The sequence below is a fragment of the Hemicordylus capensis genome, chromosome 4, assembly GCF_027244095.1.
Source record: "Hemicordylus capensis ecotype Gifberg chromosome 4, rHemCap1.1.pri, whole genome shotgun sequence".
Taxonomy (NCBI): domain Eukaryota; kingdom Metazoa; phylum Chordata; class Lepidosauria; order Squamata; family Cordylidae; genus Hemicordylus; species Hemicordylus capensis.
The window spans coordinates 77,542,989-77,558,159 of NC_069660.1; the positions used below are offsets into that span (position 1 = coordinate 77,542,989).

Below are 15,171 nucleotides of genomic sequence, written 5' to 3' on the forward strand. Positions count from 1 at the left end.
CTGGGTGTCATCAGCATATTGATAACATCATGCACCAAACCTCCTGATGATCTCTCCCAGCAGTTTCATATAGATGTTAAAAAGCATTGGAGACAGTATGGAGCCTTGTGGAATGCCACACTTCAGCTCTCGCTTAGCAGAATAACAGTCTCCTAAGCGACACCATCTGGAATCTGCCAGAGAGGTAGGAGCAGAACCACTGTAAAACTGTGCCACCCAATTCCACCTCCCTCAGGCGGTCCAGAAGGATACTATGGTTGGAGGTGGCTGTGGACCACCTCCAGCCTCAAAGGCAGGATGCCTCTGAGTACCAGTTGCAGGGGAGAAATGGCAGGTGAGAGGGCACGCCCTCAACTCCTGTCTGTGGCTTCCAGCGGCATCTGGTGGGCCACTGTGCGAAACAGGATGCTGGACTAGATGGGCCTTGGGCCTGATCCAGCAGGGCTGTTCTTATGTTCTTATGGTTGATGGTATCAAAAGCCCCACAGAGATCCAAAAGGATCAGCAGAGTTATACTCCCTCTGTCCACAGCCAGTTGGAGATCATCCATCAGGCTGACCAAGGCAGTCTCGATCCCATAGCCTACACAAAAACCAGTTTGAAATGGGTCTCGGTAATCTACATCACCCAAAACTGCCTGGAGCTGATAGGCCACCACCCACTCAACCACCTTGCCCAACCATGGAAGTTTGGAAACAAGTCTGTAATTACATAGCAAACTCTGAGGGATCCAGTGTAGCTGTCTTCAAAAGTGGTCTAATAATAGCCTCCTTAAGACAATGAGGCATCCTGCCCTCCCTCAGAGAAGCATTTATAATATTTACCAGACCTTCTCTGATAATATGATTATCAGGTGAGATAAGCCAAGTTGGGTAAGGGTCAAGAGAACAGATTGTAGAACACACAGTCCAAAGCAGTTTGTCCACTTCCTCAGGAGTCATAAACTGATAATGATCCACTCTAATCCCATAAGAGGAGTTGCTGGACACCTCCACAATAGACTCTTCAGTAACTGTGGAATCCAGCTCAGCCCGAATATGAATAACATAACAAAGCAAGTTATGTTACTCATAACATTATGCAAGTGTTTTGTTAGTCAGGATGTCAGTTAATAACATGAAACACACACACACATAAACACACACACATACACGTCATTAAATAGAGCACAGCAAACCAGCATACATTGGATTGGATTGCATTGGATTGGATTGGATTGGATTGCCTGGATTGCATCTAAATGGGAGATTTCATCTACTAGTTTGACACCAATTACTGCTACTTTGTAAGATGGCTTTCAATTTGTAATAATTAGTGCACCATTTTAGTGGATGCTGCCTTCTGTCCCCTCATTTGTTTTAGATTTAGTTTTAAATCTTTTTATTGTGTTTTTGTTGTAAGCTACCTCATGTGTATTTGAAAAGGCAGGATATAATTATTTTAAACAGATAAATAAATAACTACAGTTAGTGCCAATGATGTGCTTAGTACTATGTACCATGAGATGACTTTGTATACCATTGTATACATGGGATTGTATACCATTAAGAGATAATTTCACCAAAATGATTGCTTGATTCTCTATGTCTCTTCTAAGGTAACATTTGATACTTGTGGGATCATGTTTTAAAGTGATCCTACAAGGAAGTAAAGGTAAACTGTGCCATCAAGTCAATTTCAGCTCCTGGTGCCCACAGAGCCCTGTGGTTGTCTTTGGTAGAATACAGGAGGGGTTTACCATTACCTCCTCCCGCGCAGTATGAGATGATGCCTTTCAGCATCTTCCTATATTGCTGCTGCCCAATATAGGTGGGGATTCAAACTGGCAACCTTTTGCTTCTTAGTTAGTTTGGCCCTAAGAATGTATATATGCTAGTTTCTTATTTTGAAAGGGAACTGGGGTGAGGGCAAACTGTTTTCAGTTTGTTTTCGCAGCACCTCCTTAAGTAGTTGGTGGGTCCAAACCATCAACTAACTATGCTTAAGTTAGGAGTAGAAATGCATCCTTAAGCCTAATGATCCTGCGCACACCCTCCTCCCTCTCCCCTTATCTCCAGCACTGAGCTGTGACATTGGCTTCCTGATTTTCTGCAACATAGTTTTGCAGCTTGTGTAAATCCAAGAACTGTTGTTTAACCATTGATTAAACACCAAGGGTTCCCAAATTGTGGTCCTCCAGATGTTGTTGAAATGCAACTCCCATCACCCCCGGCCACAATTTATTGTGGCCGGGAATGATGAGAGTTGTAGTTCAGCAACATCAGGAGGATCACAGGTTGGGAATCCCTGTCCTAGTTTGTAAGCCAGAATTAAACCACAATTCTCAGTTTTGCACAAGTCACAGAGCTGTGGTTTATACAAACCAGGAATGTGATGGTGCCTAAGATGAGGAAGAAACCAGGGTGGTTTGCTGGGGGAGAGAAAGAATGCATTCATTTTCATTAGGCTTAAGGTCATGTTCCTGTAGCTGGCTAGTTGATTGTGTAAACCCACCCAGTGTCTTAGGACTGGTTCACAGATCAGTGTTCATCACTTGATAACTGCAGTGTCAAATGATGACTTGCATATGTTCATGAGCCATCGCAGATCACATACACAACTTCCATTTCATTATCACCTCCATTACGATGTTTTTCAACTGAGTCAGTTCACATAGTCACTTCTGAATCATCAAGTGTGGAGAAGTGATGTATAATATATATGTGAACTAGCCCTGAGTTCAGGGACACATTCAAATAATTGCTGTGATTCTGGTATTTGACACTCCAGGCCTTATAAATAAGTGAAGTTTCCTATTACTGCTTGCCACTTCCAGATCCTCTATACCCATCTCTTACCATCAAACCACTGTTCTCTCCTTGCACAAAAATGTGTGCTTTTCTTGGACACAGCAGCACAACTTTCAGGAGCAAGGTGGAGTAGGAAAAGAGTCTAGTTTAAATTTATCCTATCACTTGTTTTCACCCAATAAATTTTAGCAGCAGTGCCAGGGTTCACTTCATGTAAAAGAGCTATAAATAATAAGAGCTCACAAAAACATAGAGAGACATTTGTATAAGAATCAGCTGGTGGGCAAAGAATGAGTGCAGCATTCTGCTGGGTAAAGGGCAAAAATACATTCACTGCCTGCAAGTCACACTGTCAAATATTACACTCCTGCTAAAAGCATCTTAGGAACACATAGGCATCAAGGAAGAAAAATTGCAAATTAGCAACAGATTTAAAGATTGTTTCATCTGACTTCCTCTGCAACATATGAAGATCCCCTTCTGGGTCTAAGCCCATGGCTTCCCCTCCTCCTCTAAAACAGTAAAGCTAGATGCTGGAATTGGGATTTTTGTTATAGACACTAGGTAGAACTCAATAACCAAAGGACTCAGGGAAATGGTTGTTGTGAAGGAGGTGTGGTGGTTTCTTGCCAGCAGGCAAGTGGTGCAACTACCAAACACCCCTACCCTGTGGATCTCTGACTTTCCAAGACAACGGAGGAATGAAAGCTCAGGGGAGTCACCTGTCACTCCTGCCTGCCTGAGGGATTTCTCGCCATCGCTCTCGCTGTAGCTCCCACTCTGTGGCCGTTTCCGGGATGGCCGCTCACCCTCTATTCTGGAGGGGGAGAGCTGCCCACTCTGGCTGTGGTCCTCTCCATTCTCAATGGGGCAGTCCAGATCTCTTTGCAGTTTCACCCCGTTCTTGGCTTTTTTAAAAAGGACAGAAGTCCGCCTGCCCACTCCACTAAACGGGGGGCTAGCAGAAGTGCCCGTGGCCTGAAGGGCCAATCCGTTCAGGCCGTTGTCGCTGAGCAAGCGCTGGAAGGCGTGGCTCTCCCTCTGCAGCGTCTTCTTATCAAAGAGCTCACCCTCGGACTTCAGCCGTTTATGTAGTCTGTTCAAGGACTTGCTTTCGCTAATGGGTTTGAGAGTTGGAGGGTCCTGCAGAGAGTCCAGCTCCGATAGGGAGGGTGCAGGTCCTGTGGGCTCCAGGGTGGGGGGAAGTGGGGGCTTGGTGTCATCTGCTAAAGAGAAAAAGAATCTGCTTGAACATTTTAGAAAGTATTTCCCCAATATATGGATCACAGCTCTCTGCCCTTTCCTATGGTCAAAAGCCAGTGGTGGGTCAGTGCAATAGGTAACTTTTGTCATATACTCTGAAGGACGGCATTTGGGGGATGGGGGAATCATTTACTAGGGCACTCTACTGAAGAAGGAAAATATTATCATCCTCATAAGAGGAGGCAGACATGCTTATTGTATGACCAATCATGTAATCCAAGACTGTAATCCTAGGCTCATATACTTGGGAATATGTCCCATTGACACACTTCCAAGTAACAATGTTTAGGATTGGGCTGCACGATACTTATTTTCCCACCCTTCTAAATTCAGACCTTCATACCCTTCAGAAAGTTTAAGCTCTATACATCCCTATATGCTATAAAATAATTAGGAGATATGAGAGTACCAGAGCATCAAGGAAGGAGAGTTTTGAAGAAGGGGAAAAGGAGTCTCCTTAAGGGCCTAGATCCTATTGCAAGTAAATGGGAAGTGGGGTCAGCAAAGTGTCCCTTTTACAAATTGTACAATTTTCTGCTTTTACAAATCAGTCGCTGCATTAAGGACACTAAAGACACTCAGAGCTCATCAAAGAAGAAAATCCAGCCTTTCTTCTTCTCTCCCACTCTGACTAAGCATTTCATTCCAATTCATGGTGGAATGAGATCAGAGATTTAACTTGCATTCTTCCCTTTTAAGTTCTGCTCCTGTTCAAGTACTAGCTGCTGTCTGTGCAGTGCTCTGGCAAGCACTGGGGAACAAGTTATTTCCCCATCCGCCTGAACAGTATGCATTGCCAACACTGTGAGGAAGTATGGCAGCCAAGCTGACCACATCCCCTGGAGAAGGAAAGTCACCACTCAAGAATGTCCTAACAAAATCTCAGTGAAAGGGGCTTCTGGATGCAGAGTACATCACAACCAAACATCCAATTGCCTCACTTGGTACAGATCAGAGACAAAAAATTGGTACTTTTAAACCAAGGATGATCGTGGATTAACCCCACAAATTAAATGGGGTCATTTTCCCATTCCAAAACGCTTACCTAACCGTCACTCAGAAATAAAGGTCTTTTAAAGTTTTTTGGCTAGTAGTTAAGAAAGACCACTAATTTAGGAGTGTCACTGCAGAAAAATGGGGAGAAGAAAAAGAACTCTTCCAGGTGCTACCCCATCAAACTATTTCTCACATTAGGGCTGATGAAAACTATTCAGCAAGGTTCTAGTGGTCTCTCATCTGCAGCAATTATACCTCCTTTTAGGGAGCTCTAAAAGCACATTGTGAGACATGTGACAAAAAATTAGGACTCTCAACCTGTCTTTTTAAACAGTAACTTTTAAGCTGCCAGTGTTGCAGGAAAAGAATTAAATAGCCTTTAACAGTCAATGTGCCAATACCAGACAAATGAAAGATCTCAGGCATTTAGATATTATATATCTAAAATAATCTCAGCAAACCTCCCCATGCTTGGTTTTACAACAACTTCTCTCTTCTTCCCCAGCATGGCATTTGCACAACGGATAGCAAAAATTCACCCAAGTAATATCTATTCCAGCAGCAAGGGATGCGATTACTACCACCCTGAAGTGGACGATCTTGCTGCATGACTAAAATAGAACACATGCATCTCTCCACCCCTCCCCACCATCTTACAATGGCAGTGGGGGGAGAATGAAGAAGGAGCAGAGGTTGTTCTAATCTAACAGCTCTGAAAATGGCTGCTGATAACTGCTTTCCTGAGTTGGGAGAATGCTGACGGGCAACAGCAGATACTGGAGAGCAAAAAGGAAGAGTGAGTTAAAATGTCGTGACCACTTTGATACAGGCTTGGGAAATTTGGAAGCAGCTTCCTAGACTGGAAGGGGAAGCTCCCCTTTCTCTCTCCCCTCAGGGACTGCATGTCTTAAGAGATGAACAGAGCTTTTCACTGTCCACACCAGAGAGGATTGCTACTATACAGGCAATGGATATGGAAGTGATACAATTTACAATGAGTTTTGATAGGCACAATGTTTTTGCTTCATTATTCAAAAAGTGCTGAGGCACACTAACACAGACTGAAGCCAGGACAGTGTGAAGGACTTTGATCAGCTATGGGTAGATACGAATTACTACATGCATAAAGGACATCTGAATGCCCTGTCACATCTACCAAGTACAACCCACACTGCCAGTCTTGATGCAATTTGCAATGTCACCACAAACAAAAAATATGATGTGAATTGGCCTTTCAACCGCCTCCCAGCAACGCTTTTTAACATGCCGTTAATGACCAACATCCAGACTAATGCAGCACTTGTGCAACAAAGAACATTGTGCTACTGCTAGAAAGTTGTGCGGTTGTGTGAAATTGCAGGGATGTTCAAAGTTTCACTCTAGTACAGAAGATGTGATGAAGAGGGTTCACAGCAGAAGGCATGCCAGCTTGCTGAGCAATCACAAAGATGTCTGTGCTAGCACAACACTAATTGGGAACACCAGCGCCTGACTTAGTCCATCAGGCTGCCTCAACGTCCTTCCACTCGTGCAACTTGATTGAGCAAGTGCAACATTAGACTGGATGTCAACCACTGTCTCCTAACAAATAATAACTTGCTAAGGGTACAGTCCTGTATCTACACACATATTCGAGAACAAGCATGACTGAACATGTGGACTTACTTCTCTGTCTTACAAACACAGGGCTGTGCATGTAAGACGCTCTTAACCTATTTTAGCTGCTCTTGAAAATAAAAGGCTAATTATCAAAAGTGCAAACATTATTATTTTTAAGAACATTTAGTGGAAATTATCCTAGATTTTTCTTTAATGTATAGCCTATCAAAAGGCATGAAAATCAAGCCTCAGTTTAAGACTGATATTAAGTTCACTCACAAAATGACACTAATATAATTGGAAAAGTGAATAGCAGAATTGTGGGTTATCAGGCCACTTTTAGGTATGTGGCAGCTATGTATTTACACATTACTTTGTTTTTACTATTTTTCTACTTTACCTAGGAAGTATAAGTCTCTGTAAACCACAAACACATAAATGGCTTTTTGACAAAAGGGCATTATAATGAAATTGTTGTATCATGATGTTTTAAATGTATTTACATGGACTGGTAGCTGTTACGCAGAACTTGAATTTTAAAATTATTTATATTGTATTGATAGGCTGTTTGTAGTAGTGTCTGTAGTATCTGTAGTAGTATCTGTACTACCTGTAGGCAGTATCCTCTCATAAATTACCTGCACATCAATTCAAAATACATTTGCTTGATATAAGTGGAACTTGTTTCCAAGCAAGCGTGCTCAGGAATAGAGCTTTATGCTCATGCTTTGCACTTTCCTACACTAACACTTTCAAGGGATCCAATACATGCTGAGAATCTGATGTTCGCTAATTCCTTGTCAGGTAATGCCAGTTTAGAAAGGAAATATAAATGGTAGATTTTAAAAAATTATTTCCAATCCTTAGCTCTACTTCCCTTGTTTCATATACTTGCAAGCTCTTCTTTTCTTGGGTATAGTAGATTTTATATGCTCTGCCCCAATTATGTCAGGTTGCTTGTTGTAAGATTTCTGTTCTTGAACATTAACAAACACGCACTTTTTACAAGTCTGAAAAAATGTTCAGGGCTAAAACTGCAGTTTCACAAGGATGTGCTTAATTTATTTTACAGACATGGTATATAAAAGACACTGTGTATATAAGAGGGCATATGTGCACCACCAGGCAACTGGCACCAGGAGCAACTACAGTTTTTGACTTTGACTTTAGAGTAGGTCACACTAACACTAAACGCCATGCACACCAAAGGGCTTGCTCTTCTGGAGCTACAGGTAAAGCTCAACGAAGGTGCAAATCAGAGCAGCCCTTAACATCTTTGAGACTCTAGAACAGTGCACAAGTGAATGGCAGTGTCAGATATGTAGGCATGTTTTTTGACAACAGGAGAGCTTGGCAGCCCAGGCGAAATCTGGTTATCATTCACAATTATCTGTGCTTTCTTTCACAGTATGAAAGGCTTGAGTATAGATCTGCACTTTGGCCAGCCTATCTTTTCAGTTGGGAGGGAAGGCAAACCATATGCAAGACTTCTCCTGTACCACTACTATGAGAATGACATTCTCACTGACAGACCCACTTCAACCCTGATTGCTTCCCTGGCTGTTCTTTCCTATATACTGCACTTCCAGCCTCCCACTGTGTCAAAGTTTAAGGACACTATTTTCTTGTCTTACCTTCAGGGGAAGGCCAGAGGTTTTCTCAGATACTCCCTTAAGATGTCATTTTAGAAAACTATAAGGAAATAGAGCAGCTGCCACTAAAAAACAAATTAAGCTCCAGGCTCGCTGCAATCACTTCTGTACTGTATTCTGCAACAGCTTGTGCTGCCTTTGATTCCCAATGGACCATGGGGCCACAATCCAAGGATCCTGGCCTTAATCAATTCAGTAGTCTCTGGAACAGTCCATTTTACAGTTCCTTCATTCTCATGCTATCTCATGCAACAGCCCATCACTGCAAGTGTATACCCCAGCAGCTGAAAGATGCATGAGAAACATGAGACTGAAAGCCTTCAGAGTCTTTAACCTTCTTCTGCTGAGAATGCCAAGAAGTCAGCTAGTGCCTCCACATAGATGCTTTAGTGATGCAGACACCTCTGAGATAAGATCTTCAAACATTTTTCTAAGGCTAACTGCCCAAACTAAGCCACTAGTAGTTTTGGAGGAAGTCCTGGCCCCATAGATGTCAGCATAAATGGACTGTAACCATAAAGATGCAGCACTTGCAACCCTATTTTCTATCTGCTGCCTTGATTCAGACCCTGTTACGAATATGTATGTGCTGATAAAATGGCAAAAAAATACCAAGGATGTTCTCCATTTCTTTAGGTCATTAGTTTGTTGCTAAAAGCAGTCATTACAGAGTGAATTTTTTTTAATAACAAAATGATAGAGGATTACTATACACAGATCCCATTGGACATATTCTTTTACTCAATCAGCCCCCAAAGGACTGCCTTTCCTGTGCAGCCTGACTCACTACCCTTAGAAATATGATGAAATTTCTCACCTTTCTCCCCATCCTCATCCCGTTCTCCTTTTAGCATTCTCTCCAGACCCTCCTCCCATGGAGCTGGATCTCCATTCGGCATGGTTTTATTCTGTTGCTGAGCCAGTTTTTGCCTGATGGAGTTGATTTCACGCCTCAAGAGGCGGATGCGACGGGTTCTGGCACCACTTGACCGCATGGTGCTCACCATATCTAGCTTTTCCAGTAACTCCTTCAATTGTACCTCTAAGGAAAGGTGAGCCCGGTTCTCAGGGATGAGAATATTATCAACTGCAATGAAAAAAATAGTGATATGAGTAGCCAATCACGGAGACCAAATTTCTGCTAGGATCTGTTCTCTGTCATTCAGACAATCACAGCTACATCTATTCACAATTATTATCAAAGCTATTTCTGAATTTTATACATAAGCATGGAGAATTTAAACATTTTTAGAATGGGATGCCAATACAGAAACAAGAGAAAGAAAACACACATATGTTCAGTGGGATTTGCAGGAAACTGAAGTCTAGATTTGAATTAGCAAATTAACTAATTGTTGTTCTAGTAACTGCCTACTCTCCTTTCACTGTCCCTACAACTGACTAAATCTGGTTCAAATTGATTAGGTGGTCCACAAGTTAAACCTCTTGTACCTAAACCCTAATGTGTCCACCAACTTGAAATAGGGTGGATGACATCATCACAAACTATGCCATTGAGGAGTCCCTGTGTGTCACACACTTCAACTGTAACAAATTTAGTTCAAATCAGTTAGGTGTTACAAAGTTGATGTGGGGGGATACACACACATGGATGCACGGAATGTCGGGTGATCTCATAAACCTACTGGAAAGTAGGCTAAAATTTGTTGTATGGGATATTGATTTTAAAGTGGTTTCTTGAATGAAACTTTTATATTACATTTCCGTAACAGACTTTTATTCTTAATACAGAAACCACAACATAAACTTACCATCCTCCCAAGAAAAACGATAAAAATCTTCTGTCTTTGGTGATTCAGGCAAGTGAATCCCCACTTGGGGGTCAAAGCCAATATTCTCAGCCTGCCTCCGCGCATGGCGCAATATTGCCCCTCCAAGGTCTCTCAGCCGAACAGCTGCTCGATGGAAAATGGTGTCTTTAGAATTATACCTCATGCAGTTGGTAACAATAAGGTTAAAGTCCTCCTCAAACTCATCCAGTGTTTGGTACTGGTGGGACTCCAGCTTCTGCCTCATGGTGGAAAAATCCATTGGCTTGGAAATGAATTCCAGGTAATCTGGAACCTAAACATATAAAACCTGTACAATTACAAAAATCATTTACTAGCCAAGCAGGGCATATCCATCACAAGCATTCTAAATGCCCTCTCACTGGCACTGGGGCAGTGCACAAACGCACAGCAATTTCACCATTTAAGCCACACTCCATTTAGCTCTGACAAACAAAGTGCTCTTGTTGACAAACAATAGCAAACTTCCTCAAAAAAGTGTCCTACCCCATACAGTGGGGATGCCCTCAGCATAAGCTCCTTTGAGAAACTTCTTAGTTTAAGCAACAGGACAATACAGATGAACAGTCCAAATAGTGCATTGCTCTTGCCAGCTGTTGCATTATGTACCATTCATCCAAACAGGCCTTCAGGTCAAGCCTAACTACACTTCTAGGTAAGGTACTTGCCTCACTCAGGTTTACAGGCTCTGCAAAGATTTGGGCCGGATCCTTTTCCTGCAGTAGATCCAGTGTTGTACGCAGCAGCACATTGAAAGGTGTGAGCTGTAACTCCATAGCAGCTTGCTGAACCTTTACCTAAAAATCCAAAGCACATATTTGCTCTGTCGATATAGGATTATACAAATGGACCCAACTCACCAGTTCCAAGAGACTATTAAAATGATTTGTAAACTCATTCCAGAGAAGGTTTAGGCAAGTGCTTGTTCCATCAATCTGCAGTGTATGAAGCTGCCTGTATACTACAGGTTATATTATTTCACGAAGGTATTTTCTTGCCCTTTTAAGACTATATAAAAGTTAAAACACTCTCAAAATATCTCTGTGTGTGTGTGTGTGTGTGTGTGTGTGCGTGTTTGCACGAGCAGATTTATTCAAGTTGTTTCATCAAGTTAAGTGGTCAGTAAGACTAGAAAACAGTGAGGCTATTCTCACGACCGCTGGAAAGCAGACCAAGCCCACATTCCAGCGGCCGTGAGAACCACTGGGCTCACAGACGAGCCCAGTGGTTCGGCGGCAGCTAGACCACCTAAATACCCCTCCCCTAAAACAAGGTTAGTCACCTTAAGTGGCGCAGCGGGGAAATGCTTGATTAACAAGCAGAAGGTTGCTGGTTCAAATCCCCACTGGTACTATATTGGGCAGCAGAGATATAGGAAGATGCTGAAAGCCCATCATCTCATAGTGCACGGGAGGAGGCAATGGTAAACCCCTCCTGTAGTCTACCAAAGAAAACCACAGGGCTCTGTTGGCATCAGGAGTCGAAATCAACTTGACGGCACACTTTACTTTACCTTTAAAACCAGGTTAGCAGAGCGAGCACTCTGCTAACCCCGTTTTAGTGATCATGCGCCGTAGTGACACATGAGTAGATCCCCAACAGGGAGGCTACAACAAGCCTCCCGGTGTTGAGGGTCCCCCCACCCCAGAATGCCCAGTGCATTTGCGCGAGGCATGCTGGGACTTCTGGGGACGGCCCCTGATCCCCACCAACCCAACCGGCTCTGTGACAGAGCAGTAATAGTGTGGGTGGTCGATCTGGCTGCCCAGGGAGGGCGGAGTGCTCGTGTGCAGGGAGAGCAGGCCAGCCAGTTCTCCTTGCCAAACCTTCCTTGGCTCTCCACACTGCTTGTGTGGAGAACCTAAGCAAGTTTAAAACTGAGATTTAGATTCCCTGAAACTAAACTGATGTGAGAGTCTCTGGCCCTTCATCATACCAGACACAGCTGACTCAAACTACCCCCACCCCCAATTACTGCTCCAAACACAGCTGCTCTTCCTGCAGGTGGCAAGGTGCCGAAGAAACTGGAAGCCATACCAGGGCCCCAGTGTGCTGCCAACCACATGAGGCATATGCGGTTAAAACAGTGACATGTATCACTATGGGAACGAATAATAACAGTGGTAATAAAGACTCCACCAGTAAGGTATTTAATAACTTCATGTGCCATTTTTTGCATCTCCCTCTAAAATGTCACGTACTAGCAAGTTCTCGGTGAGAAGACAATGGATCAAACACCTGGGCTGTTAAGTAATTTCTTTTAAAAATCTAAACGTTTTGGAAGATACGGATTATCTAGATCCATTTTAAACTGGCTTTAGAGCAAGCTATGGAGTAGAGGCAGCCTTGGTCGGCCTGATTGATGATCTCTACCAGGGAATGGACAGAGGGAGTATGACTCTGTTGGTTCTTTTGGACCTTTCTGCAACTTTTGATGCTATCGTCTATGGTATCCTTCTGGATTTTCTAGGGGATTTGGGAATAGGTGGCACTGATTTGCAGTGGTTCCTTTCCTATCTCTCTGGTAGATGCCACATGGTGTCACTCGGAGATACTTGCTCTCTGAAACAAAAGTTATTGAATGGTGTCCCTCAGGGCTCCATCCTTTCTCCAATGCTTTTTAACATCTACATGAAACTGCTGAGTGAGATCATCAGGAAATTTGGAGCAAGGTGTTATCAATATGCCAATGACACCCAGATTTATTTCTCCATGACATCATCATCAGGAAATGGCACAAACCCCCTAAATGCCTGCCTACAGGCAGTAATGGACTGGATGAGGGATAATAAATTGAAGCTGAATCCAAGCAAGATGGAGGTACTCATGGGAAGGGGTCGTACTTTGAGGGAAGTGATAGATCTTCCTGTTCCGGATGGGGTTGCACTCCTCCTGAAGGAACAGGTACATAGCTTGGGAATGCTTCTGGAACCAGCCCTCACTCAGGTTTCTCAGGTTGAGGCTATGGCCCAGAGTGCTTTCTATCACCTTTGGTTAATACGACAGCTGTGTCCATTCCTTGAAGATAATGATCTCAGTACTGTGGTGCATTCTCTGGTAACCTCTAGGCTTGACTACTGCAATGCATTCTATGTGGGGCTGCCTTTGTATGTAGTTCGGAAACTTCAGTTGGTTAAATATGCAGCGGCTAGAGTGGTCTCTGAGGTATCTTGGGGAGAACATATTATGCCTGTTTTAAAGCAATTACATTGGCTACCAATAGGTTTCTGGGCAAAATACAAAGTGCTGGTAATTACCTTTAAAGGCTTAAATGGCTTATGACTGGGTTATCTACAAGAGTGCCTTCTTCTGCATAATCCCCACCGCACATTGGGATCATCGAGAGAGGTGTGTCTCCGTATGCCACCTCATTATGGTGATAACCATAATGTTTATGGTTATCGCTCATGTGGCAATAACTCGGGAGCGGGCCTTCTCTGTAATTGCTCCTAGGCTGTGGAATGTGTTCCCTAGATATATTTGTGGTTTAATGTCTTTGCCAGCCTTCAAAAGAGCTCTTAAGACATATTTTTTCAGCCAGGCTTTTAGTAATCTTTGAATGTTTAAAATTTTAAAATTACTGTTTTTAACAGTTTGTTTTATTTTGTTTTTCTTGTGTTTATTTTTGTGAACCACCTAGAGCCTTTGGAGTCAGGCGGTATATACATAAATTAATTAATAAAATAAAAGGCTGTTCTCATGTGCAGCCTAACCCAGACTAGGGCAGCCGTGCATGTGAAGCACCAGGATACACCCAGATCCCAGCGCTCCCACCCAGCTGAACCTTACTTTTAGCCAGGGTTAAGGGAGTGAGCATGCCCTTAACCCAGCTTCCAGGTTTGTGTGTATGCTTGGGCTCCTTACAGCCCGAGTGCCAACAGAGACAGGTGTCTAAGGCGTCTGTCTCACAGGGGTATCCCCCAATTCACTGCTCATCGTGCAATGCATTGGGGGATACGTGGAGGCCAGGACAATGCATCCCAGCCTCCAGGGATCTGCACTGCATGCAGCAGCATAGATCATGTGGGAGTGCTATCCATGCTTCCCAACAGCATGGGATGCTCGTCGCGAGGCAGGGGTGGTACGTTTTGCGCAGCCTTTCCCCACCCACCTGCCAGCTGCTTCAGTTCTGTGAATACGCCTTAATCATATTTGATCATATGACATTAATGTGGCCATGGAATTACAACCAGTGAACTGACATCTACAAGAATGCTGTTTACAAAAGACATGGTTTATCTTGAGCTTAATCTTTTCATGGAAGACAAGAGAGCAATCACAAAAGGCGATCTGGGAAAATGTCTGTGCCATACATTTATTCTTTAGGATAAAAATGAGTTAGGATAGCAAGCTGCTTCACATTGCAAGACAATTTTTGTGCAACTCAGAAGCATACTACTTACCAACATGGTTTGTCCAAAAAGGAAAAAAAGGAAAAGGAAAGGAAATATCTTAATCTGCTTTTCTTGTTTTGGGCTAACATGGCAATCACTCATATCTTCATGACACTATTAATAATTTAATCAATGGTACTAAATAGTGTCTGTCTCCCATTAGCAATTCAAACAGCTGGGAGTATGTTTGCATAGACATTAAAATTATCTTGTGACAAACTGAAATATCATAGCTAGGCTGAAGCAACTAACTAATAAACCAGCAAGTCATGCTTCAACCCACCTGTTCACGTTTGAGTTTCTCACGCTTGCGAATTAATTCAATGAGCAGCCGGGCCCTTTCCAAGTCATGCCGCAGTTTCTGCCAGTACTTCAGTTCTTCTTTCACCGCACTGGTCTTCTCATCCTGCTCTTTCTGTGAAGTGGAGATAGATTTGCTTGGGCTACTTTCTCTTGCCTCATCTTTCTCCGGACTCACCTCCTTCTTCTTGTTTAAAATCACCCAGAATCAGATTCTATCGATTCCACAGAATTTACTTGTTCTTTCTAAGCACCTTAATACAGTCTAAGCATAGATCTGGTACTATCTCATATTATAACCCACATTATAACCATGTTGTGGTTGTGGAAATCTGTTTCAGCCAATGCTCACTGAAGTTCCTGTGTG

The 15,171-nt window shown here is 43.0% G+C and overlaps 1 protein-coding gene across 9 annotated transcripts in view; it reads right to left on the minus strand.

The window, feature by feature from the left end:
* BRPF3 (bromodomain and PHD finger containing 3) overlaps positions 1 to 15,171 on the minus strand; it is a 54,722-nt gene that overhangs the window by 20,900 nt on the left and 18,651 nt on the right. For 5 of the 9 annotated variants that reach the window (XM_053247425.1, XM_053247419.1, XM_053247422.1 and 2 more), the window contains 5 exons: positions 14,788 to 14,919; positions 10,779 to 10,907; positions 10,072 to 10,384; positions 9,117 to 9,386; positions 3,512 to 4,015 (listed from right to left, as the gene is read on the minus strand). In XM_053247425.1, coding sequence (XP_053103400.1) covers positions 3,512 to 4,015; positions 9,117 to 9,386; positions 10,072 to 10,384; positions 10,779 to 10,907; positions 14,788 to 14,919 — 1,348 coding nt within the window. The remainder of the gene's footprint in view (positions 1 to 3,511; positions 4,016 to 9,116; positions 9,387 to 10,071; positions 10,385 to 10,778; positions 10,908 to 14,787; positions 14,920 to 15,171) is intronic. The other 4 variants (XM_053247426.1, XM_053247424.1, XM_053247428.1 and 1 more) reach the window with 2 other exon arrangements.